Source organism: Sciurus vulgaris, assembly GCF_902686455.1.
Source record: "Sciurus vulgaris genome assembly, chromosome: 5".
Lineage (NCBI taxonomy): Eukaryota > Metazoa > Chordata > Mammalia > Rodentia > Sciuridae > Sciurus > Sciurus vulgaris.
The window spans coordinates 20,363,639-20,390,880 of NC_136465.1; the positions used below are offsets into that span (position 1 = coordinate 20,363,639).

The 27,242-nt window shown below is 36.6% G+C and overlaps 1 protein-coding gene and 1 long non-coding RNA gene across 4 annotated transcripts in view; both read left to right on the top strand.

Moving 5' to 3' along the window:
* The window catches only part of KLHL2 (kelch like family member 2), a 97,011-nt gene that overhangs the window by 11,149 nt on the left and 58,620 nt on the right, over positions 1 to 27,242 (top strand). For all 3 annotated transcript variants that reach the window (XM_079143354.1, XM_079143352.1, XM_079143353.1), the window contains exons 2-4: positions 604 to 729; positions 11,976 to 12,082; positions 24,690 to 24,811. In XM_079143354.1, coding sequence (XP_078999480.1) covers positions 604 to 729; positions 11,976 to 12,082; positions 24,690 to 24,811 — 355 coding nt within the window. The remainder of the gene's footprint in view (positions 1 to 603; positions 730 to 11,975; positions 12,083 to 24,689; positions 24,812 to 27,242) is intronic.
* Positions 6,205 to 8,937, top strand: LOC306663029. Its single transcript, XR_013764331.1, has 2 exons — positions 6,205 to 6,709; positions 8,005 to 8,937. It is a non-coding gene; the product is annotated as an uncharacterized lncRNA (long non-coding RNA).

Here is a 27,242-nt window from a genome sequence, read left to right on the forward strand (position 1 = left end):
TCTCTCCATTTGTTAAATGGGATAATAACAGTAATTAGCTTACAGAATTGTGAGGATTATAATGAAAGTAAGCACAGTGGATGCCATATAGTAAGTACTTGATAAATATTATTTAACATGATCAATCTCTTATTTGTGTAGCTCCAAAATATATGGGGTAACCATCCTCGTGGGTGGAGAGCAAACTTTAAATTGAATCGTAATTTTTGAAGTTTGTGTAAATCTGCTACTGTCTTGGTTCGTAAACAGCGTGTAACTATAACAGATTCTAAAAGCAAGTCAGTTTCCAAATGAGAAGATGATTTTTCAGCATTTTTATTGGTGATATCTCTAAGCCACTTTTGCTGATTTTTCTGTGTTCATCTTTGACAGAACTTTGACACCAGAGAGGTAATTAGCCACTTTTTTTTTTTAATGTCAAAAGCATAGTTACTATCAGAGAGAGTTCTTAATTTTGTCTTAATCTTACATTGGGATATCCTATCAGTGAGACTTCTAAATGAGTAGGGGAGGGAAGCATTCATTTTATTTCTTGATAAGCTAGAACCGAATTATCTTTAATAAGATCTTTTTCTGTTTTTTGTTCTTTTCTTTTGTATACAGATGCACAAAGCAAGGTCATCCGAAGCCTCTCGATTTAAAAGATGATAATACTGAAAAACACTGCCCTGTGACAGTGAATCCTTGGCACATGAAGAAAGCTTTTAAAGTCATGAATGAATTAAGAAGGTATTGCATTAATGTACTTTACTGTCAGTCTTTTCCCTTTACGTTTGAGTTTGTAGTGAATATAAACCCTCTTCCCTCATTGTTTCTTTGTTTGATACAGGGAACATCAAAAGGTTGTTTGCAAATTTTCTAAAGGAAAAAAGCTTAAGATTTATTAGAATTATAGCATTTAGGACAACTCTGTCTAATCTGGTAGCCACTAGTCACTGTGGCTAGTCTGAATTAAGATGTTCCGTAGGTGGAAAATACACAATGACTAAGACTGAGTGCAAAAAAGAGTGCAAAATATATTTTTAATAATTCTTTAAAATGTTGACTACATATTAAAATGATAATATTGGATATTTTGGGTTAAATAGAATAAAATGTAATTCTTTTTTTTAGTGATGATGGTAGTAGCAATGTTTTTAGGAGTAGTACATTGTTTTCGTCATTCTCAGGTATGTCTCATTGCCACTGCAGTGAAAAGAGTGACACTAAGAGCTGATTGAATAACTAAAAGGCTAATGTATTTATTAACAGTCTTGGTTTTTCTTCTTAGCGCTTTAGGAAGGATTTATTTTTTCCTAATTTTGCTTTTGTGAAAGTACTTTGTATCAACCTGAAATGTTGAAAGCTTGTCTAAGAAGGGAGTGGCTTAAATTGTTAGGTTTTCCTAAAGGGCCGCTCTTTACACCCATTATTTGATTGTGTCTTCTTTAAGTAAATTATTGATTCAATAAACATATATCTTCCAGATACTAGAGATACAATGATGGGCAAAACCAGATATGATTGCTGTGCATGTGGGCTTAGGTTTGACTGTAGGAAGTAGACATTAAGAAAAAATCAAAGTTTTTGTATTGTAAATTGTCATGGCATATCGAGAGGGCCATTTTGTGCTACGAGGGTGGACGACACTGGTTAGGAAAGGATTCCCTGAGGCGACAGGAATGACTGACCCTGAGAAGATGGGATGACTCACTAAACTATAGGATGGTAATACCTGGTTCTGAGGGGAGTGGCCTGAGTTTGGGACAGGCTTTTTGGCCTTAGACCAATTGTTTCACTTCTTTGAGGCTTGATTGTAAAATGTGGAGAGTAGACTGCATGGTGTGTAAGGTCCTTGCTGCTCTGACATTCTTTGAGCCTAGGAGATCTCTTCTTGCTTACCTGCAGGTCTTGTGGCGTTCTTTCCTTCATACTCCTACTTGCCCTGTTTTGGGTATGATATGGCTGTGAAGTAGTACCTCCTTGTTCATTGTTTTGCACCATTTCAAAACAAAGAATAATCTTTGAATAGTCCCAGCTTTTGCTGTCAGGTCTATAACCAGATTGTTTTGAAGTCACTAATCAACAGTGTTTTAAAAAATGAACTGTCTTTGGGGTTCATCAGAACATTTGTTTTTCCCCCTAATGTCATTGTCATGTTCTTCTTTTCTTACACTTTATAGCCAATTTGAATAATTCTTTAAAAAAAAAGGGGGGGGGGAGAAAATCTCTGAAGAGGCCTGTTCCTTGTGCAGCTGAAAGTCACTAATATTTCCTGTCCTTACTTTAACTTCCTGTTGCCAGGAAAGGGTAGCTGAGAGTGGTTTCCTGACTTCTAGGTAGGGAGAACTTCCTTATTCTCACCATTCTGCTCTTGGGCCGTCCCCTCAACAGTGGTAGAATAGTAGCTGTGCGCTAGAGAATGCTTTTGGAAACTTTTGGCTTATGGAAGCACAGTTTGAGGAGGAAAAGTCACTTTCAGTTACAGTGGTGTGTATTGTTTGGTTGTGGGAATAGGAGTTTTATAAGATTTAAGTTATAATTAAAATTGTTTTAAAGAAAAACAACCATAACATTTTCTTTCTTTCTTTCTCAAATTAATTTTTTTAAAGATAGGAGGTCCAGAGGCCTAGCTTTATAATTCAGTTTATGAACTTGAATAGCTTAAAATTATTCAGTTTAACAGCCCTGCAGTCCCTTCTGAACAATACATCATCAGGCGTCTGAGTTCTTGGTTCTCCTTTGAAATTAGCTCACATGCCCAAAAGGCTATATGGGATCCAAAAACAGTATCAGACTTTCTCCATCCCTTTTGGGTATCTGGCGAGTTGTGGAGACAACAAAGAGGGTGGTGGGGTAGTAGAAGACTACAAAATGTGGATGCCAAAAATGATTTTCACAGGAGCATCCACAGTGGTCCACAGAAGTAGGCTTCAGCTAGGGCCTGATGGGCATGCAGTTGGATTCATATAGGAACAAGAAGAACTTTCTCTGTGTGATAAGCTGCATGAGCTGGGGAAGGGATAAACCTAACCTGTTGGATCACATGAGTCAAGCATTAGTGCTGGGGAGTCTACAGAAAAGATAGAAAAGCAAGAAGGCAGGATTGAGGCAGGCTTGAATAATGTGGTGAATTTGGATTTAATCCTCTGGACAGTGGATAAAGGTTTTTGAAAAAGAGTAGCATGGTAAGATTAGGGATGTCAAAGGAACAACCCATGAGAGCTGTGAAAGAATGTTCAGCAACACATTTCTGGTGGGAATTCAGTTTGTAACTTCACATTTCCCAAGCATGGAAGGAGACAAGTTTTTCAAAAACACCTGTGTTTTCAAAATCAAACCAATAGACCCTTGAAGATTGCTTAGTATGTGTTCCACAGTGTATTGACTCTTTGGAGGGGCCAAAGAAGCAGGCTATATTCCATATATATTTTATTCAGAAAATTAGATGGCTGGCTTTTTATTTTTTATTTTTTATTTTTATCTTTTAATTGGAGGTAGGGTACTGGGGATTCAACTCAGGGACACTTGACCACTGAGCCACATCCCTATCCTGTTTGTATTGTATTTAGAGATAAGGCCTCACTTTTGCTGAGACTGGCTTTATTTTTTTTTTATTTTTATTTTTTTATTTTATTTTATTTTTTTTATTGTAAACAAATGGGATACATGTTGTTTCTCTGTTTGTACATGGCGTAAAGGCATACCATTTGTGTAATCATAAATTTACATAGAGCAATGTTGTTTGATTCATTCTGTTATTTTTTCCCTTCCCCCCACCCCGCCCACCCGAGACTGGCTTTAAACTCGCAGTCTTCCTGCCTCAGCCTCCTGAGGTGCTGGAGTTACAGGCGTGTGCCACTGCACCCTGCTTAGACTGCTAGCTTTTCGAGGTGACCAAAAGGCAACTGTCAAAAAGTAGTATTTTGTCTATAAAATAAATTTAAAAATTCAAAAACATTTCTAGGGTGTGAAATAAGATTCTGTTTGAGTAGAGGGAAGCTTGTCAATTAGTTTTACTTAGAAGAAATGTAATTTTGACTCTGGGACTTGAAAATGTTCAGTAAGCATAAATCATGATTTCTTATATGCAAATGTTTACCTGAATGTCCTGCATAATCCCTAAGCATTTAATTTTTTAAAAAAATTATAATAACAGTGCTTACGTTTTAGATGATTAAACAGAAGAACCTGAAGCTCTCCTAAAGAGGTGGTTAGACAACCCTATTGGGACCCCTCTTGCCATGGGTGAGCTGTGTCTTTTTTGTCTCACTTGAATAAATCCTACTATTTTACAATAAAAAGTAAAAAAAAAAAAAAAAAAAAAAAAAAAAAAAAAAGTGGTCATTGTATTTTCCTCCAGAATTTATACATCATGGACCTAGATCATTACTAAGGTTAGATTATCTGTTTATCTATGAAAAATTTAAATTGTGACTCTTCTTTGGGATCCTTTTTTTTGTGGTGCTGGGGATTGAACCCATGGCCTTTTGTATGTGAGGCAAGCATTCTACCAGCTGAGCTATATCTCCAGCCCTATGGCTCTTCTTTGGTTGTTCGTACTTTGCTACTTATATGGCAAAGGAATTGAACAGTGAACTTGAGTCTGCCTTTCTCTGCATACCTTTATAACATTTTTTAAAATTTTATTTTTGTTTTTTATTATTATTATTACTACTACTACTACTACTACTACTGATACTGGGGATTAAACTCTGGGGTGCTCAACCACTGAGCTGCATCTCCAGTACTTTTTATTTTTTACTTTGAGACAGTATTTTGCTAAATGGCCAAGGCTGGCCTTGAATTTATGATCCTCCTATGTTAGCCTCCCTAGTCACTGAATTATGTGTGAGGTACCTTGCCCAGCTATAACACTGTTTTTAAAAGGAATTTTTGGAAATTACTTAGGATGTGAATTTTTTTATTCAAGTATGTATTTTTTAATAGTAGAACATTATCAGGTTCTTTTGTTTGCATATTGTTCTAAAGGAATATAAGATATTCTTTGGAGGATAGGGCAGTTGGGAAGATCCTTCAAATCAAGCATACTCATTTATTTAAGAAAGCACAAGAGACGTTTTGAAGCCTAGAGTTTCAACTTAACTGGTAATATTCTACAGTGTTTCCTAAGCACTCAGGATTGATTTCTTTTTAAGTGGTGTTTATTGAGCATGGAGAGGATCATTAAACACTTCGTAGAATATGAAGAATGGACAGTAGTAAATGAATTTACTAAATCAACCTCCTTTCCTTCTTCTCTTTCTGTGTTTCTGAATATTGACTGCACACAAAAGACAGCTGCCTCAGTTTGCCTTCAGTATCCCCGCTTAATCAGAAAGTCAGAAGCTCTTACTATGGCTGTTTCCTTGGAGATTATTATAGTTAAGAGTATCTACTTGTGATTTAATTCACCAAGTTTGTTCATTTGTTTTTTTTTTTTGGCACTGAAGGTTGAACCCAGGAGTGCTTTACCACTGAGCCACATCCCCAGCCCTTTTTATGTTTTATTTTGAGACAAGGCTTGCTAAGTTGCAATCCTCCTGCCTCAGCCTTCGGAGTCCCTGGGATCATAGTCATGAGCCGCTGCACCTGACTTACTTCACAAGTTTTAAAAACAAACTTTGTTTAGATCTACCTCTTGTACCCTGTAGCCACACTTTCCACCCACATGCTTGGATGCTTAACCCTTCCTGACCGGTTCCCTTCTGAAATCTGGTAACTTTTTCATCTCTCTACTCTGCCCTCTCGCTGCCATCTTTCTCCTGTCCCTAATATCTCCTTTAATTTTATTTCTAAATAATCATCTTCTCCCTCTCTCAGCTGTAACCCAGTTCGTGCAAGTCCCTGAATCTTGAAATGTCCCTTCCCTTCAGATAATTTACTGACATGCTTTCCCCAATGTCTTCTTGTGCTCCACTTTGTCATTTTTCAGTCTCATTCTGCTATTTTGATTCTATCTGGAAAGAATGATAGATTCTCTGTTCTGTGACTTTTTACTCATTTAAAGCAGTTTCTGAATCTTTGACTCTGTTTGGTTTTCCTATGACTTTCCAAGTTGACCATCACCTCTTCCTGCTTTGTGTTTGAAAATCTCATCAGGTATAAATCTCTTGTGGGGATGGGGCTAGTACTAGTTTTCAGGACTCTTACTGTGGCAGGAATCCTACTACACCTAACACCCAGGTTTTCCCTGTGTTTAACTGCTCCAAGAATTCACAGATGCTACCTACCATCATGGTTTTAAGTGTGTGTGTGTGGGGGGGGGGGGGGGAGATAAAAAAAGAAGAAGAAAGAGGAGGAGGAGGAAGATAATGGTGATGTGTATTATGGAGCTTGGTTGCTTGTTGAGGTTATTGACATTTTAGCCAGCATGCATCTGCTTTGCCTATTTAAATGACATTGTCAGCCATAGATTTGGGTAAACATGACTGATGAAATCAGCAAGCAGGGATCTTATCATCTGACCCCACCTCCCTAGGTACTGCATAGCCAGCACTGGATCTTGAGGCCATGTCCCAAACAGTGGCTCCACATTTGTTCACCCTCTGCTTCCTAGCTAGTTTTTAATTTCTTTGGCTTCTAGTCTCATGCCTCCTTTTTTTTTTTTTTTTTTTTTTTTTTACTTTTCTGTCTCGTTTCTTTATCCTAGCACCTGATGCTGTTCCTCTGGTGCTGACTGTGGTGTGTGTGTGCTTCATGGACTCTGCCTGACCACTCAGCTCATCAGGTGCCAGTGGTACCTCAGGTGCCATTCTGATTCTTCTCATGGCAAGAAACGCCTCCAAATTTTCACTCGCACCTGAGAAAGAAAGGGGGACAGATGCCATGTAATTTCCTCACCGCCCCCACTTCCAGTTGAAAGTAAATTCTTGCTTCATATGACAACTAATTAATTTTGATATCTCAAAGTCTGCTGTCACATTTTAAGAAGATATGCTCTGTGTATTTTAAAAGCAGTGATAGGTTTTTCTAGTCTTAGGAATTCATTCCTTTTATATCAGAAAACCAAAGGAAGTCTTGATATATTTTCATTCATTTTCAAATTTTTTTTTCCCTGAGAAGGACCAGTTTTCATGATATTGTTTCATTTAGGAGATGGAGTGCCTTTCTTTTTATAAGTGCCATTTGATAATTTTACATAAGGGCTGTTTAATTCCTGTTCTCTTTTAAGATTTGAATGTGGAAAGTACTTCCATTCTGAAGCTTTCCCATAAGCTTGGGCTCAGTGTCTCCTGTGTGTTCCCAGACACTCCACACTTAACCATTGTGTCATCATGTCATCAAAATGATCATGGGTTCATTTTATAATTACCTGTTTCCTTATGTGTCTCCCCACTTACTTGTAAACTTGCTGTTACAGACATTATATTGTTTGTTGTGGTAAGTTGACAACAGTGCCTGGCACCCAGGAAGTACTCTCTGGATATGAACAAATGAAGAAATACAAATTTTGTTAAATAACAATTTAATTTACTTTATTATTTTGAAAGTCTTTTCTTTCTTCAGTCCATCCTCTGATTAGATTCCAAGTAATAGGAACAGAAACTTGGAAATTCATCTTGGTAGACTCTGGGTGTGGGCTGCTAAAACAAATCTCTTGTTTTAGTGTCAGAATTTAACATTCATAGTCCACTACTCCTCACCTAAAAGTCATTCAGCTTTTTGTGAGAATGCACATTGGAAAGAGGTAAGGGCCAGACTTGTACACATTGGTTTATACTTGCTGTTATACTTAGTGGTGCCCACTGGTAAGATTGGTCAGATCTCTGTCATCTTTGAGTACTGGATCTTGAGGCCATGTCCCAAACAGTGACTCCACATCTGCTCACCCTCTGCTTCCTAACTAGTTTTTAATTTTTTTGCCTTCTAGCCTCGTGCCTCGTTTCTTTTTATTTTTCTGTCTTGTTTCTTTATCCTAGCACCTGACGCTGTTCCTCTGGTGCTGACTTTGGGCACATTTCTAGGTTCTGGTGTGTGTGTGTGTGTGCTTCATGGACTCTGACTGACAACTCATCTCATCAGGTGCTAGAGGGAAACAGGAAGGTGAAGAGAGAACCCACAGAATGGGAGAAAGTCTTTGCTAGCTGCTCTTCTGACAAAGGATTAATATCTAGAATATATGAAGAACTCAAAAAACTTTATACCAAAAACTCAACCCAATTAATAAATGAGCAAATTAAACAGGTACTTCTCAAAAGAAGAAATATAAAATATATGAATAAATGTTCATTATCATTAGCATTAGGGAAATGCAAATCAAAACTATACTATGATTTCATCTCACATCAATCAGAATGGCAATCATCAGGAATATAAACAATAAATGCTAGAGAGGATGTGGAGAAAAAGGAACACTTACACTGTCAGTGGGATTATAAATTAATACAACCACTATGGAAATCAGTGTGGAGGTTCCTCAAAAGACTAGGCATGAAACCATATGACCTAACATACCATTTGGTATTTATGCTGAAGAATTAAAGTCATCATACTATAGTGATACATTCATACCCATGTTTATAGCAGCGTAATTCACTATAGCCAAACTATGGAATCAGCCTTGGTGTTCATCAGTGGATGAAAGGAAAAAGAAAATGTGGTATATATACATATATATCATGGAGTTTTACTGAACCATAAAGAAAAATGAAATTATGTCATTTGAACAAAATAAGTCAAACTCAGGTCAAGGATCATATGTTTTCTCTCACATGTGGAAATAGGAGAAAAAAAAGAAAGTTGTGGGTGGATTTTATGAAAATCAAAGGGAGATCAATAGAGGAAAGATACTGAGGGAAGAAGGGGAGGGAAGGGGGAAGTGCTGGGGAGTGACATTGGCCAAGTTATATTGTGTGCATGTATGCATGTGTAACAACAAATCCCTTCATTGTGTATAACCATAATGCACCAATTAAAAAAAAAGTGGAAAAAAATAAAGTATGGAAAAAAAAGAAATCCGAGTGGGAGAAAATAAAATATGTTATTGCTGGAAATAAAAAGGTGGAAAACTGAACACTGTAAGTATGTCCTTGATTTGTAATGTGACCCTTAAGACTTTTTGGGACCTAAGCCAGGGTGTGGCTGGGTATTATTTTCGTGATGTCTTAACCTTATTAGTTAACTAGTATCAACTAATAAGCCAGTAAGGCCAGGCTAATTATGTGACAGCCAGCAGGTGTTTTGCTGGAAGGATTAGATCATTGAGTAATGTAATCGAAGCTCAGTAATTAATTGGGTGATTTTTGAGGTATTCAACTGTAATTCCACTTTAAGTTCCATCCTGAAAGGAAAGCAGTAAAGGATTATCAGTAAAAGTAATGTGTTCATAACGATGTACTTGACTCATGTTTGAGTTTGTTCAGATCCCCTGGTCACAACAGAAAAACCTGGATGGCCTCATTTTAGAGACACAGTGTGTAACTCTGCAGACCCTGCCTGCCTTTCCTTCTGTTCTTCTCTCCTGCCTTTTCTCTCCCTACTCTTCTTGGTCTGCGGTTCCCCTGCTCTCTTTGCTGCTTCTGGTCTTAACAGCATTTAACCGTTCTCTTTTTATATGTTTGGGATCTCTTGCTCCTTGATCCCGCTAACTTGTTTTTAGAACTTAGCTTAAATAGTAGCTACTAGAAGCTTTTCTAACCCCTACTCTGATTTAGTTGCTTTCTTTTTCCCGTGGCATCTTTATTGTATTGTTTTCACTTTAGCCAGTATTGTCAGTCCTTTTTGTTAGTTTTCTTAGGGGCAGAGATGGTTTGAAGGTGCTTTGTTGAATTAATATATAAATATTTGATTTTTCTAAATATTCTGTAGAGGTAGTGCTAAAAGTCAACTAAATAGAGCCTTTTATCAGCTATATAGAGAACTTAAAAAATAGTTTCTAATATATATAGCATGTAAAAAAACAAATCGTGGTTACTTTTAATTTATAATTTCTGTTCCCCATTTTATTCAAGCTTTAATAAATCTTTTTTTTTTTTTTTTTTTTTTGGCGGTACTGGGGATCGAACCCAGAGCCTTGTGCTTGCAAGGCAAGCACTCTACCAGCTGAGCTATCTCCCCGGCCTTTAATAAATCTTAAAACCACCCAACTTCAGGAAGAGACTTTGGAATGGTTTCTCTGGATTTGAATCCTAATATTGATACCTGTAGGGACATTTTAGGCAGGTTATTCATCTTTTGTTTTCTGTGGTGTTATGGATTGAACTCAGGGCCTTGTATATGTTAGGCAAGTGCTCTACCATTGAGCTACATCCTTAGCCTTAAGTTATTCTTCTTTAACCTTGGTTTCCCCAGCTACATATTTTGGGGGTCAAAATAATAATAATATCTACCTCATAGCATTGTGAAGGAAAGAACTGAAAAACACACAAGCAGAGGAAGGTTTTGCATAGTCCCCTCCTGTTAACACTGCTGACATTCTCATTCTCATTATTTGTGAACCTGTGGAATTCATAGAATGTAGAGTGGTTTTTATTCTCTGAGCTGATGGTAGACTTTGTCAGTTCTCCTTTTGATCTGGAGGAATTCCAGGTTAAAGTCATTGTGCCTCCTTTTTTGACTTTGATATGGGAGCTGCTTGATATCTCAGATACCATCATGAGCCATTAAATCAGTACCACCCGTGAACCATACTTCAGTCCAAATGGCAAAGCAGGCTTATAGATGATGAGGCTCTGGAATGCAGTCACACTGGTGCTATGGTACTCCTTTTTTCCCCAGTTTCTCCTGAACTAGAAAGAGAATAGACTTTAGTTGTCTCTCCAAAAAGTTTCAGTGTGAGCCCCATGGTAACAAATTTGTGAGCAATATGGTCAAGTGGAAAAATCAAGGACTTCGTTAAAAGTTCATGTGAAAATGTTGCTTGCAAGGTACTAGGGAGTTACTGAAGGAAACTTGCAAAAAATAGGCAGGATTATTGAAGAGGGGGCCCCTTGTGATCTGTATACTGTATACATCTACAGAGAAGTTCAGTGCTCAGATATTTGTGGTGTGAAAAAGATGTTCACATCCCCCACTCCTGTTTCATTCATGACATGCTACTAGCAAGGCAGGTTTTAGGCTTTGAGACTTTCTTGTTCTAGAATAAGTATTAGCAGCATTTTTTGCTAAAAAATGTTCTGTGGCATTAGTTACTTGGTGAGTCTGATCTAGCACCACATATTGCATGTACAGAGTGCTCACCATGAGTTTTTAAGGGAATTAAAGTAGATGTTTTAAAAATTGTAGGTGTAATTTAGTGGTAGAATAATGGTTTGTTTTGAGGTAACAAAATACTTTTTAATTTTGTATGTGGTAGTGTATTTTGGTCTTGAGGAATGAGATATTTTGCATTGGTAAAATGTTCTAAGTTAAGCTTCAAATGCCCAAATGCCTTTTAAGCAGGATATGTAATTGAATGTAATTTTACCTTTGTTTGATGACCCAGGGTCATTTCAAATTTTTTTTTTTTTTTTTTTTTTTGGAGGTAGGATTGTTTCAATTTAGTTTTTAACCATTTTTTAAAATTTAAAATAATTACATAGCATTTGAATAAGTATTGAACTTGTTTTGGAGAACATTCTAATTATGGAGAATTTTCAAATAAACAGACAATAGTATAACAAACTCAGAAATCTCATCATCTAGACCAGTGACCATCAATAACAATTAGCCTTAATGTCAGACTGACATCTCCCTCTTAAGCTGGTAGTCTGTTTAAACTACCTCTCCTTTTATAGTTCATTGGTGGTTTGCTGCCAGAATTTCCTTTAGTTTAGAAATAGGTAATCAATTTGGGAAAGATTTTGAGTTAAACAAAGGCAAGATTTTGAGTAAGGGCCCAAAGCTTTTTGGGCCTTTATCACAATTATTTTTTATATACCTCATGTTTAGGGATCTTGTTCTAAAGGATGGTTAAGTTCCAAAAGTGAGTTTTAGTCTAATAGTTTTTCATAGGATGTTTAATACATATTATTATTAGAGGCATTTAAATTTTTTTCTCTCTGCTTTGTGAACAGTCAAAATTTGCTGTGTGATGTCACAATTGTGGCAGAAGACATGGAAATCTCTGCTCACAGAGTGGTGCTGGCCGCCTGTAGTCCTTATTTTCACGCCATGTTTACAGGTATGACATTTTAGTTATGGATTTTTTTTAATGTATGCAGTCTGAGCTTTTCTTTCTGTTTTGCTAATAGCATTTTACTTTTATGAAGTGAATTGAATTCAGTTGGAAAAAAATACACTTGCTTTATTCCAAATTCCTGCTCATTTTTGTTTTTCATTGTTGTGATCAGTAAACATGTGTATACATATAAGCATGCATTACATATACAGGTCTGTGCTCGGCTTTATATTTGCACACGTTTGTTCACTTTGCTTTCCTACCTACCACTTATGACAGCTTTTTGCACTTTGTAATTTGGGCAAAACAAACATTTTTACTATTTTACATTTTTTCAGATGATTTCATGTTTGCTCCATTCATTAAAATGTTTAATGTCTTTTGTTTGGAAATATTAAAAAAAACAGAGTGGTTTATCTATACATTTACATTTTAATTTGGCAACTATAAAAATATATAGCACTAATACTTTTGGAAAAGAAGTGATTTATGCCTCTCATAAACTGAACTAGCTACATCCCCAGTCTTTTATTTTTCATTTTGAGACAGGATCTCCCTAAATTGCTAGGGATCTTGCTAAGTTACTGAGGCTGTTCTCAAACTTGTGATCCTCCTGTGTCAGCTTCCTGAGTCACTAGGATTACAGTCATGTGCTATTGTGCCTGGTTCATAAATTCATTTTTTAAAAAACAAATTTAATTATATGGTCTTTTCTTATTCATCTGGGATATCATCCAAGATCCCCAGTGGATCCCTTAAATTGTGGATAATTCCAAACCTTACATATACTTTGTTTTTTTCCTATGCATACATGTATACCTATAAACTTATAAATTAGACATGGTGAGAAATTAACAACAGTAATATTGTTAACAGAACAATTGTATTAACATAGAATGGTTATAATAATAGACTATAATGAAATTACCAGCTTCACTACCTTCATACTTCAGGGCCATTATTATGTAAAATAAGGGTTACTTGAATATAAGCACTGAGATACCATGACAATTAATTTGGTAATCTAGGCTACTACTAGTGACTAACTGATGGGTAGCATATACACATGAATATGTTGGATAAAAAGATGATTCATTTCCCAGGTGGGAACAGAGCAGTACAGCCCAGGATTTCAACATGGTACTCAAAATGGTATACAATATAAAACTCATGAATCCTTTATTTCTGAAATTCTTCATTTAATATTTCCAGTCTGTGGTTGACTGTGGGTAACTGAAACCACAAAAAATAAAATCTGTAATCCTGTATAAAGCAGTGAAGTTATCTCTTCCTTCAGTGAATTTATAATCTTATTGTATTGGTATGACAAACAGAAAATACAAATTTAAATAAAGTGATACCAAAAGGCAAAAACAAAAAGATATTTAGAGACCGTTACATATTTCTTGTGCCTAACATATTACTAGGTACTTCAAAGAATACAAAAACAATCTGAATGTGCTTCCTGTCCCGATAGTAGTTGGGGAAATGAGATGTGCGTACTTGAAATAGGTAACAGTGTGCACAGACTTGTGTTCCCACACCAGTGGCCCTGGTGGTAAGGACTGTGTTGGGCAGCATCGAGAGAAGGGTTCTGATGTTTCACTTACACAGATGAAGATGAGTGCAGAAGATTGTTAGTCAGATTTTTGTTGTTGTGACCAAAACACCTAAAAAGAACAATTTAAAGGAGGAATAGTTTATGTTGGCTCATGGTTTCAGAATTCTCAGTCCTTGGACCTTAGGTGAGTCAGAACGTGGTGGTGGAAGGGAGTGATGGAGGAAGGCTACTTAGCTCATGGCAGCTGAGGAAGTAGAGGGGAGAGTGAAAGGGGCCAGGGACAGATATAGTTCTTAAGGCCACACCCCCAGTTTCCTACTTCCTCCAGCCCTGCCCTACCTGCCTGCAGTTACCATGTAGTAGTCTATTCAAATTGTTAATCCATCAAATGGATTAATCCACCAGTGAGGTAACATCCCTCATAATTCAGGCATTTCACCTCAGAAGATTGCTGCACTGCCTTGCACATGAGATTTTGAGGAGACATTCCAGATCCAAACCGTAAGAAAGGCCATGTGGAGAGAGTGGACTTGGCGACACTTTCCATGTGTCTTGGAAGAAGAGAGGAGGATGGAGTCCCCCTCACTTTTCAGTCTTGTGCAGTTTTGCTGTTCTTGAACAGAATTAAGAAATCAGGAATGGATGAAAGAGCAGAAGAGCTGTGAACCAAGTTAAGGAAGGAATTTGAAAGGACCCCTTCAGCTGAGCCTGATCTGAAAAGGCACTGCTAATGAATTGAGACTAGGCAGTTTTACGTTCCCTGGTTCACTTCAGTCTCTGGGTTTATATCTCAAACTTTTCTAGAGAGAGTTTTCTAGACACTTTTCTAGAGAGAGTTTCTAGGTTTGTAAGACGAGGATCCAATCTAGAATGTGTTGGCCTAATTTAGGAATTTCCTAGTGAAGTACCGTCCTCTCTGTGTGACCTTCCTTGTGGTCAAACTGCTGTTGCTACTTGCTTGTTGGAAGTGAATTGAGTATCTCAATTGTGTTTTTTTCCCCAACTTTATTGAGGCATAGTTTACATATAATAAAAATTTACCCATTTTGAGTGTATAGTTCAATAATCATTTTTCCCACATAGCATTTTTCTTCTTTTTTTATCAGAGCATCACTATACATAGTAATTGGGTTCATTTGACAAAATCATATATGTGAGAAACTTTATTTTCATCCCCATCCCCCCTTTCCTTTCTTCCTCCCTCCTGTATTAAACTTTCTTCTACATATACTCAAGAGTAAAATTCCCTTTGGCATCTTTATACATGAATATAACATGACTGTTAAATTCATTCCATTTATCTTCCCCTTTTCCTTCCTACTTCCCGCTCATTCTCCTACACCTGATCTACTCCATTGATAGTCCCTGTATCTTTACTGTCTGATCCCTTCCCCTAAAGCCTTCTTTCCCTTATTTCTAGCTCCCACACATGAGAGAAAACATTGACCTTTGATTTTGCTTATTTCACTTAGCATGATTTTCTCCAGTGTCATCCATTTACTGGCAAATGTCATTATTTCTTCCTTACTGCTGAGTAAAACCCATTGTGTAGTATACCACATTTCCCTAATCCATTCACCTGTTGACGGCCATCTGGGCTGATTCCATAATTTGGCTATTGTGAATTGTGCCGCTGTATATATATGGTATGCTAACTTTAGATCTTTTGGATAAACACTAAGGAGTGGGATAGTTGAGTTATAGGGCGATTCCATTACTAGTTTTTTGAGGAATCTTCACAGTGCTTTCCAGAGTGGTTGTACTAATTTGCAGTCCACTAACAGTGCAAAAGTGTACCTTTTTTCCCACGTCCTTCTCAGCATTTATTATTATTTGTGTTCTTGATAATTGCCATTCTGACTGGAGTGAGATGGAATCTTAGTGTAGTTTTGATTTGCATTTCCCTAATTGCTAGAGATGCTGAACATTTTTTCGTGTATATCTTGGCCATTAGTGTTTCTTCTGAGAAGTTTCTGTTTAGTTCTTTTGCCCATTTGATTTTTTGGCATTGAGTTTTTTGAGTTCTTTATATATTCTGGATAATAATCCCTTGTCAGAGGAAGAGCTGGCAAAGATTTTCTCCTATCTCTCTTCACTCTCTTGTTTCCTTTGCTGTGCAGAAGCTTTTTAATTGATGGCATCTCACTATTGATTTTTGGCTTTATTTTTTGAGCTGTAGGGGTTTTGTAGCAGAAGTTGGTGCCTATATCTATATGGGCTGTTGACCCTATGTTTTCTTCTAGCACTTGGAAGGTTTCTGGTCTAATTTCTAAGTCTGTGATCCATTTTGATATAACTTTTTTGCAGAGTGAAAGATGAAGGTCCGATTTCATTCTTTTACATAAGAACATCCAATTTTCCTATCACCATTTATTAAAAAAAATCTGTCTTTTCTCCAGTTTATATTTTTGGTACCTTTGTCAAGTATAAGATGGCTGTATAAATTTGGGTTTGTCTCTGTCTTCTATTACATTGATCTTCATGTCTATTCTGATGCCAGTATCATGCTGGTTTTGCTACTATAGCTCTGTAGTATAATTTGAGATCAGGTATTGTGATGCCTCCTGTATCACTGTTCTTGCTCAGTATCCACATAGCATTTTTGAAGTTCATCCATGTTTCAAAGGAAAGTTTTTTCCTTTTTATTGCTAAGTAGTATTCCACTTTATGGATGTATCACATTTTGACTGTTCATTCATTAGTTGATAGACATTTGTTTTATTTCAATCTTTGGCTATTAGGAATAATGCTGCCGTGAACATTCATGTGCAATTCCTTATGTGGTCATAGATTTTCCTACTTCTTGGGAGCACATACCTAGAAGTAGAGTTTCCGATTTATGTGGTAAATTTATAGTTAGTGTTTTGAAAAACTGATAAGCTGCTGGGCGTGGTATTATACACCTGTAATCCCAGCAACTGGGGAGGCTGAGGCAGGAGAATCACAAGTTCAAAGCCAGCCTCAGCAAATTAGTGAAGCCCTAAGCAACTTAGTGAGACCCTGTCTCAAAATAAAAAAATAAAAAAGATCTGGGGATGTGGCTTAGTGGTAAAGTGTCCTGGGTTTGATCCCTTCTATCAAAACAAAGCAAAACCCTGCTGAGCTGTTTTTCAAAGTAGCTCTCCCATTTTACATTTTTATCAGCAATGGAAGAAGTTTCCTGTTTCTTTTACCTTCTTGTCAACACTTGTTATTGTCTGTCTTTTTTATATTTTATTCTAGTGGATCATTCTAGTGGGTATGAAATGACATCTTATTGTAGTTTTAATTTGCATTTTCCTAATGATGTTGAACATCTTTTTATGTGCATATTATTTAGGCTAAACTTATGGCTCTTTAGCAGTAGGTGCTATTAACCTTTGTGACAATTTTCATACTTTTTTCCTTCTATTTTAGAATACACTATATATTCAACAGTTTACAGAGATTAGGTAAAAACGATACAGAGATTTGGTCTAGGTAATTTGGAGTACATATGTTCATTTAAATATTTGCCAGAATATTTAAAGAATATAAATCCATTCTTTTTTTTTTTTTTTTTTTTCTGTACAGGGGATTCAGGGGATTGAACCCAGGGACACTTAACCACTGAACCAGATCCCCATCCCTTTTTTTTATTTTGAGACTGGGTCTCACTTAGTTGCTCAAGGCCTTGCTAAGTTGCTGACCTTGTCCTTGAACTTGTGATCCTCCTGCCTCAGCCTCCCAAACCACTGGGATTACAGGCGTATACTTCTATGCCTAACCCATTATTTCTTTATCTGTTGTTCTTGGTTTGAGCCCTGTTAAACTTTATTGTAAAAATTATAGTAAGGCTAACAAGTAGACCTTTGGATGTTTCCAACCTATCAAACTTCATATATATTTATATTCTCTTCGTGACAGGGTTGTTTTCCAGTGACTAGCCTATTTGGAAATGAGGAATGTACAGTTGTTCTTTGTTGACCCCTATGTACCATGTACCATAGGTGAAATTTTCATCCAAATTAAATACCTAAAAAAGTATTCTGTTACTCATTGTAGTTCCAAGTATTTGAGTGGAGAAGGGAAGTGAAAAATAATTCCATGATGTAGTCACAGGGTTTTACCTTGTGAAGTGTGAGCCTTTTTAGAGCAGTGCCAGGTTTAACCTTTACTTGAGAAAGAACATATAATATTGGGTTCTTGTGTTTTTAGATTACTTGTCTGTTATAAATGTGGCATTTAAAAGGCTATTTAGTGCCACAGAGCTAAAATTTCTGAAATGTAGTGGGAAATATCAGAAGTTTTATTTCTATCATTTTTGTATGTGCTTTTTTTTTGGGGGGGGGGGTTACTGAGGATTGAACTCAGGGGCACTCAACCACTTAGCCACATTCCCAGTCCTATTTTGTATTTTATTTAGAGACAGTCGCACTGAGTTGCTTAGAGCCTTGCTAAGTTACTTGGGCTGGCTTTGAACTCGTGATCCTCCTGCCTCAGCCTCCTGAGCTGCTGGGATTACAGGCATGCTCCACAGATCCTGACTTGTGTGTGTGCATGTGTGCGTGTGTGTGTGTTTGCTTTAATACTTTTATTTGTTCTAATTAGTAATACATGACAATGCATTTATGCATTTTGACAAACATACATAAATGGAATATAATTTTTCATTTTTCTAACATGTACATATTGTAGGATCACATCAGTCATGCGGTCACATATGTACATGAGATAATAATGTCTGTTTCATTCTACCATCCTTCCTACCTCCATATCCCTTTCCCTCTCTTCATGCCCCTCTGCCTAATCTAAAGTAACTATTCTTCCCTAGTGCTGCCTGCCTCCTTATTGTGAATTAGCATCTGCATATCAGAGAAAACATTCAGCCTTTGGTTTTTTGGATTTGGCTTATTTTTCTTAGCATAATATTCTCCAACCCCATCCATTTACCAGCAAATGCCATAATTTCATTCTTCTTTAAAGCTGAGTAATGTTCCATCGTATATATATACCACATTTTCTTTATCCATTCATCTGTTGAAAGACACGTAGGTTGGTTCCATAGTTTAGCTATTGTGAGTTGAGCTGCTGAAAACATTGATGTGACTGCGTCACTGTAGTATGCTGATTTTAAGTCCTTTGGGTATAGACCGAGGAGTGGGATAGCTGGGTCAAATGGTGATTCCGTTCCAAGTTTTCTGAGGAATCTCCACACTACTTTCCATAATTGTTGCACCAACATGTAGTCCCACCAACAATGTATGAGTGTGCCTTTTCCCCCACATCCTCACCAACATTTATTGTTACTTGTATTCTTGATAATTGCCATTCTGATTCAAGTGAGATAAAATCTTAAGAGTAGTTTTGATTTGCATTTCTCTAATTGCTAGAGATGTTGAACATTTTTTCATATATTTGTTGATTGATTGTGTATCTTCTGTGAAGTGTCTGTTCAGTTTCTTAACCCATTTATTGATTGGGTTATTATTGTTATTTTTTTGGTGTTAAGTTTTTTGACTTCCTTATATATCCTAGAGATTAGTGCTTTATCTGGGGTGCATGTGGTATTTTCTTTCAACCTGTAGGCTCTCTCTTCACATTATTGTCTGTTTCTTTTTCTGAAAGAAGATTTTTAGTTTGAATCCATTCTGTTTATTGATTCTTGATTTAACTTCTTGCACTTTAGGGGTCTTGTTAAGGAAGTCAGATCCTAGGTGGACATGGTGAATTTTGATGACTATTGTCACAGTGAACATGATTCAGTAAGGTAAATTAGAATAGTACATTTGAATAAGTAAGAAATGCAGTTTTTAAAAGTTGTATATGTAGTTATGTTTATCTAATATTCCTACATATATTCATCATCAAGAAGTATTTATTGAGCCTGTTCCATGTGCTGGACATTTTCCTAGGCTTTGGGGACCATAGAGATTAACAAAGCAGACAAATCCCTATTCTCATGATTCTAACCAGGGAGAGGAGAAAGGCTACTGTACAAGCTAGTAAACTTGTACAGAAAAGATAACTTCTGATAGCGATGATTGCTGTGAAGATTATTCAATGGCATTGTGAATAAAGAGCATAGGTCAGAATGCTTCAGGCTGCAATAGAAAATACCACTCAAACAGGTTTAGTAAGAAGGTCACTAGGCACCAGGCCTGACTTGAACTGCAGCTTGAGAATTTCCTTAGGAACCTGCTTCCTTCTCTCTACCCTCCTGCCCTCAAGAAAAATATTATCCTAAGGTTGATTCTCCTTCTGAATGTAAGATGCCTACAAAAGTGAAAAACCAGTATCTTGAAGAAAGAGGAGGGCTGTTTTTTCCCTCCCTTTTGAGGAACTAGGAAATCTTTCCAGAAACTGTCCAAACTAAACAGAACTGACTGGGGTACATGGTTACCATGTTGGCCTTAGATCAGTTGTAGAGCTTGGAGGTTACGTAGCATGACCACCGTAGAAAGTGGTGAGGTCTTCTGGGCCACCTTGCCAGACCGAAATTGCCTGTGTACCAGTAGCTTCTTTGTAACCCCAGGCCATAAAGAACATCAAGGACAGTAATGGTTATATGACAATAGATGACAAATGGAAATTGAAAAATAATGAAAGAAAATTTATTTATTAAGTATAATTACCAATTTGTCTTTAATTTCTTAGGTATTCAGAATAGTCAGAGCTTCTGTATTTGTGGTTTTTTCCCCAGTACTTTTTACTGGTAAACAATAATAAAAATTAGAATCACAGACTTTTTAATTTTTTTATATTTTTAGTAGAGCTTAGTGTTTATCCTCTCAAACCTATTCACTTTCCATTTATCCTATTCAGAACGGATAAATGAAATCACCAGTTTGTTCAGGGTTTCGGTTTCAGGAGTCTTGAATAAATATCATATATATTATATAGATTATATATTAATACAATATACATCATCTTTTTATTATATATTGCATATCTTTTTATCTTTATATTAAATATATTACATATAATATAGTATCTTTGTGTTACACAAACATAATGTCTTTAAGCTTTTATGATTCAGACAACTTCATTTCTCTTTTTCAAATATGTTCTTTTTAAATTGTCAATGGAGCTTTATTTAATTTATTTATTTATATGTGGTGCTAAGAATCGAACCCAGTAACTCTCACATGCGAGGCAAGTGCTCTACCACTGAGCTTTAACCTCAACCCTGCCAACTTCATTTCTTATGTAGAGATGATACAGTATTTGCTTGTGGAAGTGCTTAGTTCAGCTTGAAATGTAGAGTGAATTTTCAATAAATATTTGTTCACTGAAATCCATAACTGGAGTACCCATGTTCAAGACTATACTAAGGCATTAATAATTATGTTGAGTAACTCTGCTGCCTCCCCTCCCCCACCCACTCAGTGGTACTGGGGACGAAACCCAGGGTTTTACATATGCTCTACCACTGAGTTACATCCCCAGAAAGATGCTACTTTTCAAATTGGCTTATTTTACTTTTCATTTATCCATTTACTTATTCATTCAAGTAATATTTATTTGTTTACTATATATCAAGCATTGTGGGGGCTTCCTGCTCACAGGAACCTCAGGAACTGAGGTATGGAGAAGTAGGTAAAGAGTTAATTATGACAGTGGATATACATGAGAAACCCAACAGTATCTAGGATAAAAGCCTAACCTAGCCTTGGCCACCAGCAGATAAAGCTGCCTGAAGAGGTTCTAGCTGAATCTTGAAGAATGTGTGGAGATTAACCTGGGGAAGGGGGGGTGGGAGACCAAGAGGAAAAAGCTCAACAAAGGTGAGAAATTGCTTGGTGTGTGTAGAACACTGTGAACAGTTCCTTATTAGTGTATTTTAAGTCTAAAGGGGGAGAGAGAGAGACGGGATTAGAGGCTGGATATGGAGGAGTTGTATGCTTGGATTGGGAGAGGTCGCAGGACTTTGAGCACTGTGATCAGATTTGTGGAGTTAGCATGAGAGGTAGAAAAAGAAATGGGAGTGATAATGTTGCAAGAGGTGATAGGACCCCAGTGGCACAGTGGCAGAAGGGATGGAGAGAGGGTGGGAGAATTGGTTTGATACCATCTGAGGCTAATTCTGCAGGTTTTGGTAATGATGGGACTGGTAGGTAAGGAAGAGGGGAAGAATCAAGGAAGACTCTCACGCAGGTTTCTAGTATAAGTGTCCCTGTGGATATCCTAGTATAACTTTAGAGTTATCTAATAATGGATTTGGAGGTATATGACCAAAACATGTAAGCAGACTAAAGTGTTGGGAGATTGTGAGAAGCTACAAATGGTACAGGAAAAACTGTACATTAGCTTTTAAAAAATGCATTATCAAATATAAATCTTACAAAGACATACTGTTTAAAGATTTCCCCCATAAAAATAGCAAAGGGCAGTAATTAACATACTATGTAACAGTGAGAATTAGATATAAGTAGCTTTTACGGTTCTCTTAGTATATGCTTTGATTCATAAATATCATTAGAATTTTTAGTTTATGAATACAGTTGACAGCAAGCTTTTTGTTTTTGTTACTGTTTTTGTAAATTAATGTGAAATAATAAAGATTAAGAAACTTTAAAAGTACTATGTAATTGAGATTGTATTGGAAGCAGATAAATTTTCAGGGGAAATAATTTTTAAAATGACACATAAGGAAATATGCAAACTAATAAAGTATGTAGTATAACTATACCTTAAAGTCCATAATAGTAAACTGTATGTGGTGGTGCCTCCTTGTAATCCCAGTGACTTGGGAAGCTGAGGGTGCAGGATAGCCAGTTCGAGGGCAGCTTCAATGACTTAGTGAGACCTCATGTCAAAAAATAAAAGTGACTGGAGATGTGGCTCAGTGGTAGAGCCCCTCTGGGTTCAATCTCCAGTACTTGCTTCCCCCCAAATCCATAATATTAAAAACTGCTTGGCAGGAGACTGTTTTTCGGTTATATAAGTAAATTAAAGTCTGCTTTCGTTCGTCTAAGCTAAGTCATGCCTGAGAACTAGGTACTTGGCTTTATGATCAGATGGCCCCAGGCCTTGCAGGGCTTTGCAAGTCACAGGGGCCCTGTAGATGAGTAAGTGAGTTAGATATGGCCTACTGTGTAAAGTCAAGTGGGGATCACCATAGTGTCCTAACTTCAGATTATGCAAGCCACCTCTGTCCACAAAATATGGGATACAGGAAGGTGCCATATATGCAGATGAATCATTTTTACATATTCTTCCATTCTCTTCTTTCTTTAAAGAGAAAAAAAAAATTGCTGTAGCAACGTATAACTCAGTTCCTTTTTTCCCTGTTGTGTGTTGTGTAGGCCATGTGCTTCCTTCTCATTAACAGTCCCCTTCCCTTGTAGTACTGATGGATGTTTTCCCCCTGGGAAGTAGTGGGGTAGTTTTTGAGATATTTTGGCTCTAAGAAGAACAGCTTCTTTTTGAGATCTTGTCACATAATCTCCAGGGAAGTATGTAGTTAAATGTACATCACTATTATTATTTCTTTCCTCCCAGGGTTTGTGTTTGCATAGACATGTTGTGTAATCAAGGAGCCCCATAGGCTTTTCTAATAGTTTGTGGTCACTAACAGCCCACCGTTTGTAAAAAAGAAATGAACTTTCAAGAAATCTTGAGGTCACTATAATTCTTTTTAAGTATTTTTTAGTTGTCAATGTACACAATATTTTTATTTACTTATTTATCTTTATGTGGTGCTGAGGATGGAACCCAGTGCTGAGGATTGAACCCAGTGCCTCACATGTGCAAGGCAAGCACTCTACCACTGAGCCACAACCCCAACCCTGAGGTCACTGAAATTTTTTAAGGGGAGAAAATAGATTAAGGTGAAGGTGATGGGTGGTGGCATTATTTTTATGCCTTTTCTTTAACTTTATTTATTTATTTATTCATTCATTCATACATACATACATACATACATACCAGGGGTTGAATCCAGGGGCACTTAACCGCTGAGCCACATCCCCAACCCTTTTTATTCTTTGAGACAGGGTCTCACTAAGTTGTCTAGGACCTTGCTAAATTGCTGGCGCTGGCTTTGAACTTGTGATCCTCCTAGGATTATAGGCATGCACCATTTTACCTGGATTCTTTAGCTTTAAAACCTAGTGAATTCTAGAAGTAAATTTTTTTGCTGAGAGTGTCTCATGGCACTCAGCATTGTTCTTGGATTGCCCTTTTATTTTGTAATTGAGATTTTCTTCCTCACCCCATTCAGTTTTTTGTGTCTTCTTATATCTTAGGCGATTTTGTATTATACCCCTAGGCCCTCAAACCTACTTCCTGTTCTCCTCAAGTCCCCTTGGTTTAGGGCTCATCCATTCTCATTTCTGCCTCTTATTCTAATTCCCCATTTCTTTCCACAGTGCGTATTAGGAGGAGGTCTTGAACCACTTTTTATCGGGCAGTGTTGCAAAAGGGTACCTGACTGTAGTAACAAGTACTGGTATGGAAATGACCTCAGGATGAGGTTTCTGCAAGTGACAAACAGGAACTGAATGTGGGCTAGAAGATCTCTGTAATAAGCTTTTGCCATTGACTAATCTCAGCATCTTATGTAATTTGTTTTCTCCTTGTTTCCTGCATGAGGCTTCTGATCTCCCACTGAGGGTTGAGTCTCTGTGTCTGGCACAGGCTTCACAGGCTCCTGGCAGGCATCTATGTGCTGAATGAATGAACTAACCAAGTGGGTCCTTTTCAGCAAGTGCTTGTAGCCATTAGCCAAAGGTAGTGACGTTCTTCTTCTAGTAGTGACTAGAAATTCATAAATAAAATACACTGTTCAGAAGCATGAGTAGCATCAGTTACTGATATACAGCAAACACGTGTTGTAGTTCATGCAGCTGGACACATGGCATGTTTGTTGCTGTGATGTAATTTTTCAGGTACAAGTAGGTGGCAGAAGTACATTTTGTGATTTGCTCAGGTAAGCTTTTGGGAGAGTTAGGGGAGTGTTTTAGGGTAGCAAAATTGACTGATCATATTGCCTCACATATAGTGTGTGGCAAGAAGGTCAGTCTGTCTTGGCACTGATATTTCCAGAGTAGAGTCTTGCTAACATCACTTTACTTATTTGTGTTTTAGGTGAGATGAGTGAGAGCCGAGCAAAGAGAGTTCGGATAAAAGAGGTGGACGGCTGGACCCTGAGGATGCTAATTGATTATGTTTACACTGCAGAAATTCAGGTTACAGAAGAAAATGTGCAGGTAAGAGCAAACACTTTACATCATTTAGTTCTGTATACATGACAATTTTTAATAAAAAAGAAAAAACAACTCACACAGTATACATTTTGTACCAAAGTAATAGAATTCGTTGTTTAAATTATAATTTTCTATGGGACATTTTGAATGATTACATCTTTTTAATAATGTTTGTGATTTCACTATCTTTTGTATTCCTAAAGATCTGAGATACAAATCCTTTAGTTTTTTGAGTGTTGCTTATTCTTTCATAAAAGCACTGTCATTCATTTAGAACTACTGATTGATACTGCCCACAATATTTCTTTATTTCTTCGAAGGGTAAAGTCTAGAAAGGATGTTTTTGACTGCCAGCATGTCTTTTTTACTCTGTTTTGCTATTCTCTTTAAGTAATTCTGGAATTTAGCTAAAAATTGATGTATTTTTCTTTCTTAAAAAAGGTTTTTTATATATATGTGTGTGTGTGTATATGTATATATATATGTGTGTATATATATATATATATATATATACACATATATATGTAGTTCAAATAATACAGATGGATGTGGAATAAAAAGTGAAAGTGCCTTCTCAGATTTGCCCTCTTTTTTGACCTATCCCAACCTACACTTTGATCCACTCTTCTTCCCCAGAGTATAACTTCTGTTATCTGTTGCGATGAATCCTTTCAAACCATTTCCCATGCATTCATTCAAAGGTGTGCGTGAATGTGTGTGTGTACACACACACACACAAACACACAATTTTCTTTACTTGATAATCATGTTCTGTACTTGTTCTATGGCTTGCTTTTCTCTCTGAACAAAGTATCTTGGTTGTTAACATTGCATTACCTGTAGGTTTGGCTCATTCTTTTGTGTGGTAGCCCATATGGTAGTAACACATATAAATTTGTACCTTTATAAAAATGCTGTAGTGGATGGATTTTTTTTATATTTGTATCCAAAAATTTCATAGGCTAGATTCCTTAAAATGAAATTAGTTGATCAAAACATGCATGCATATTTTAATTTTAAATAGTGATACCAAATTGCCTTCAAAATATTTATATTCTTTCAGTTGGAATGCTGTGTTTTGAAGACAACAAAAGAACTTAGAAGTAAATTCTTAAATAATTTCTAAATTATTCTGCTTGCACAAATAGGACAGTAGGGTTTAATCTTTATCCCTTCTATCCAATTCAAATATACTACAAAATATTTTTTGTGTTTGTGTAGTTTGTGTTTGAACTTGCTAAGATATGCTATGGTTTTTTAAATGTGAAATATGGGCAGGGATAAGGCTTCCTAGTGATAGTCCTCTAGCTTGTCTCATTAGCCGTTTCTTGGAAATCTTGTTTATGAGGTAAAACATTTGAAGAATCTTGATCAATATTGGGGTGGTATATAAAGGTATATTAATCATATGACATATAACAGATGAATGTTATAACATATGACAGATGAATGTTGGTTAGCATGGAAGAAATTGTTGGGATAAGTCCTAACATCATAATATTCACATGCCAGCACATTCTGGATTTTTCTGTAGAGTTAAACTATTTGCTGGATTCTGGGGCATTGTTTTCAACAAGAACTTACCTTGGTTTCTTTTTGCTGCTGCTTTTTTGATTTTAGTGCATGGGTCTCATTGTGTCCTAGATCTACCTTCATCAAATGAATTACTGAGTTCTTTGATTGACATAATGGGCCACATGGAAGAAAATTGCTCAAGATGATTTAGGCCCAAGAGACTAATCTATGAGTTCAGCCTTGAATGCTATTTGTAGTAGTTATCACAATGGGGACGTTGGCCTATTAGGAATTAGAAACTTCTCATGCTTCTTTTAATAACTATCACATTCTAATTCTGAAATATTAGTCATAGCCTTTAAGAAAACCTCTTGCCATGCTAATTTTCCTTTTGTTTACATTGCTCATTTCTTACAGAAATATATTCTAAGAGTTGCATTTGGCAGACTTGTGAAAAATTCTTAACATTTGTGTAGTTTTTTTTTTTTAGAGAGGGAGGAATGTCTCTTAGCATAGGGACATCCGTATGTAAAGCCCTATTTTATAGTTCTTTGAAATGCACTTGTTTTGGAAAAGTCAGTTTCAAAATAAAATTGCTTAAAATAAGCTGCCTGTTCCATAACAAGTGTTTTCCAGTGAACTAAAAAATGAGGCTTTGCATATCAAGATACATCAAACTGCTTTTGCCTGTTTTTTTTATCTGTCTATACTTATAAATATAAAAATATTTCTTGTAAAGTGCTGAACACGTTAAGTAAAGGAGCAGCATGGTAGAGGTATCTAATGTTATTAAAATGTTAAGCTGAAGTTTTAAATGACTAAGCCTTACGTTGGTACTGCTCTGAGTGTGTATTTCCTTAGAGTGCTTAAAGTGGGGACAGAACTTTCTGTAATTCAAATATTTATTACTGTTGGTATA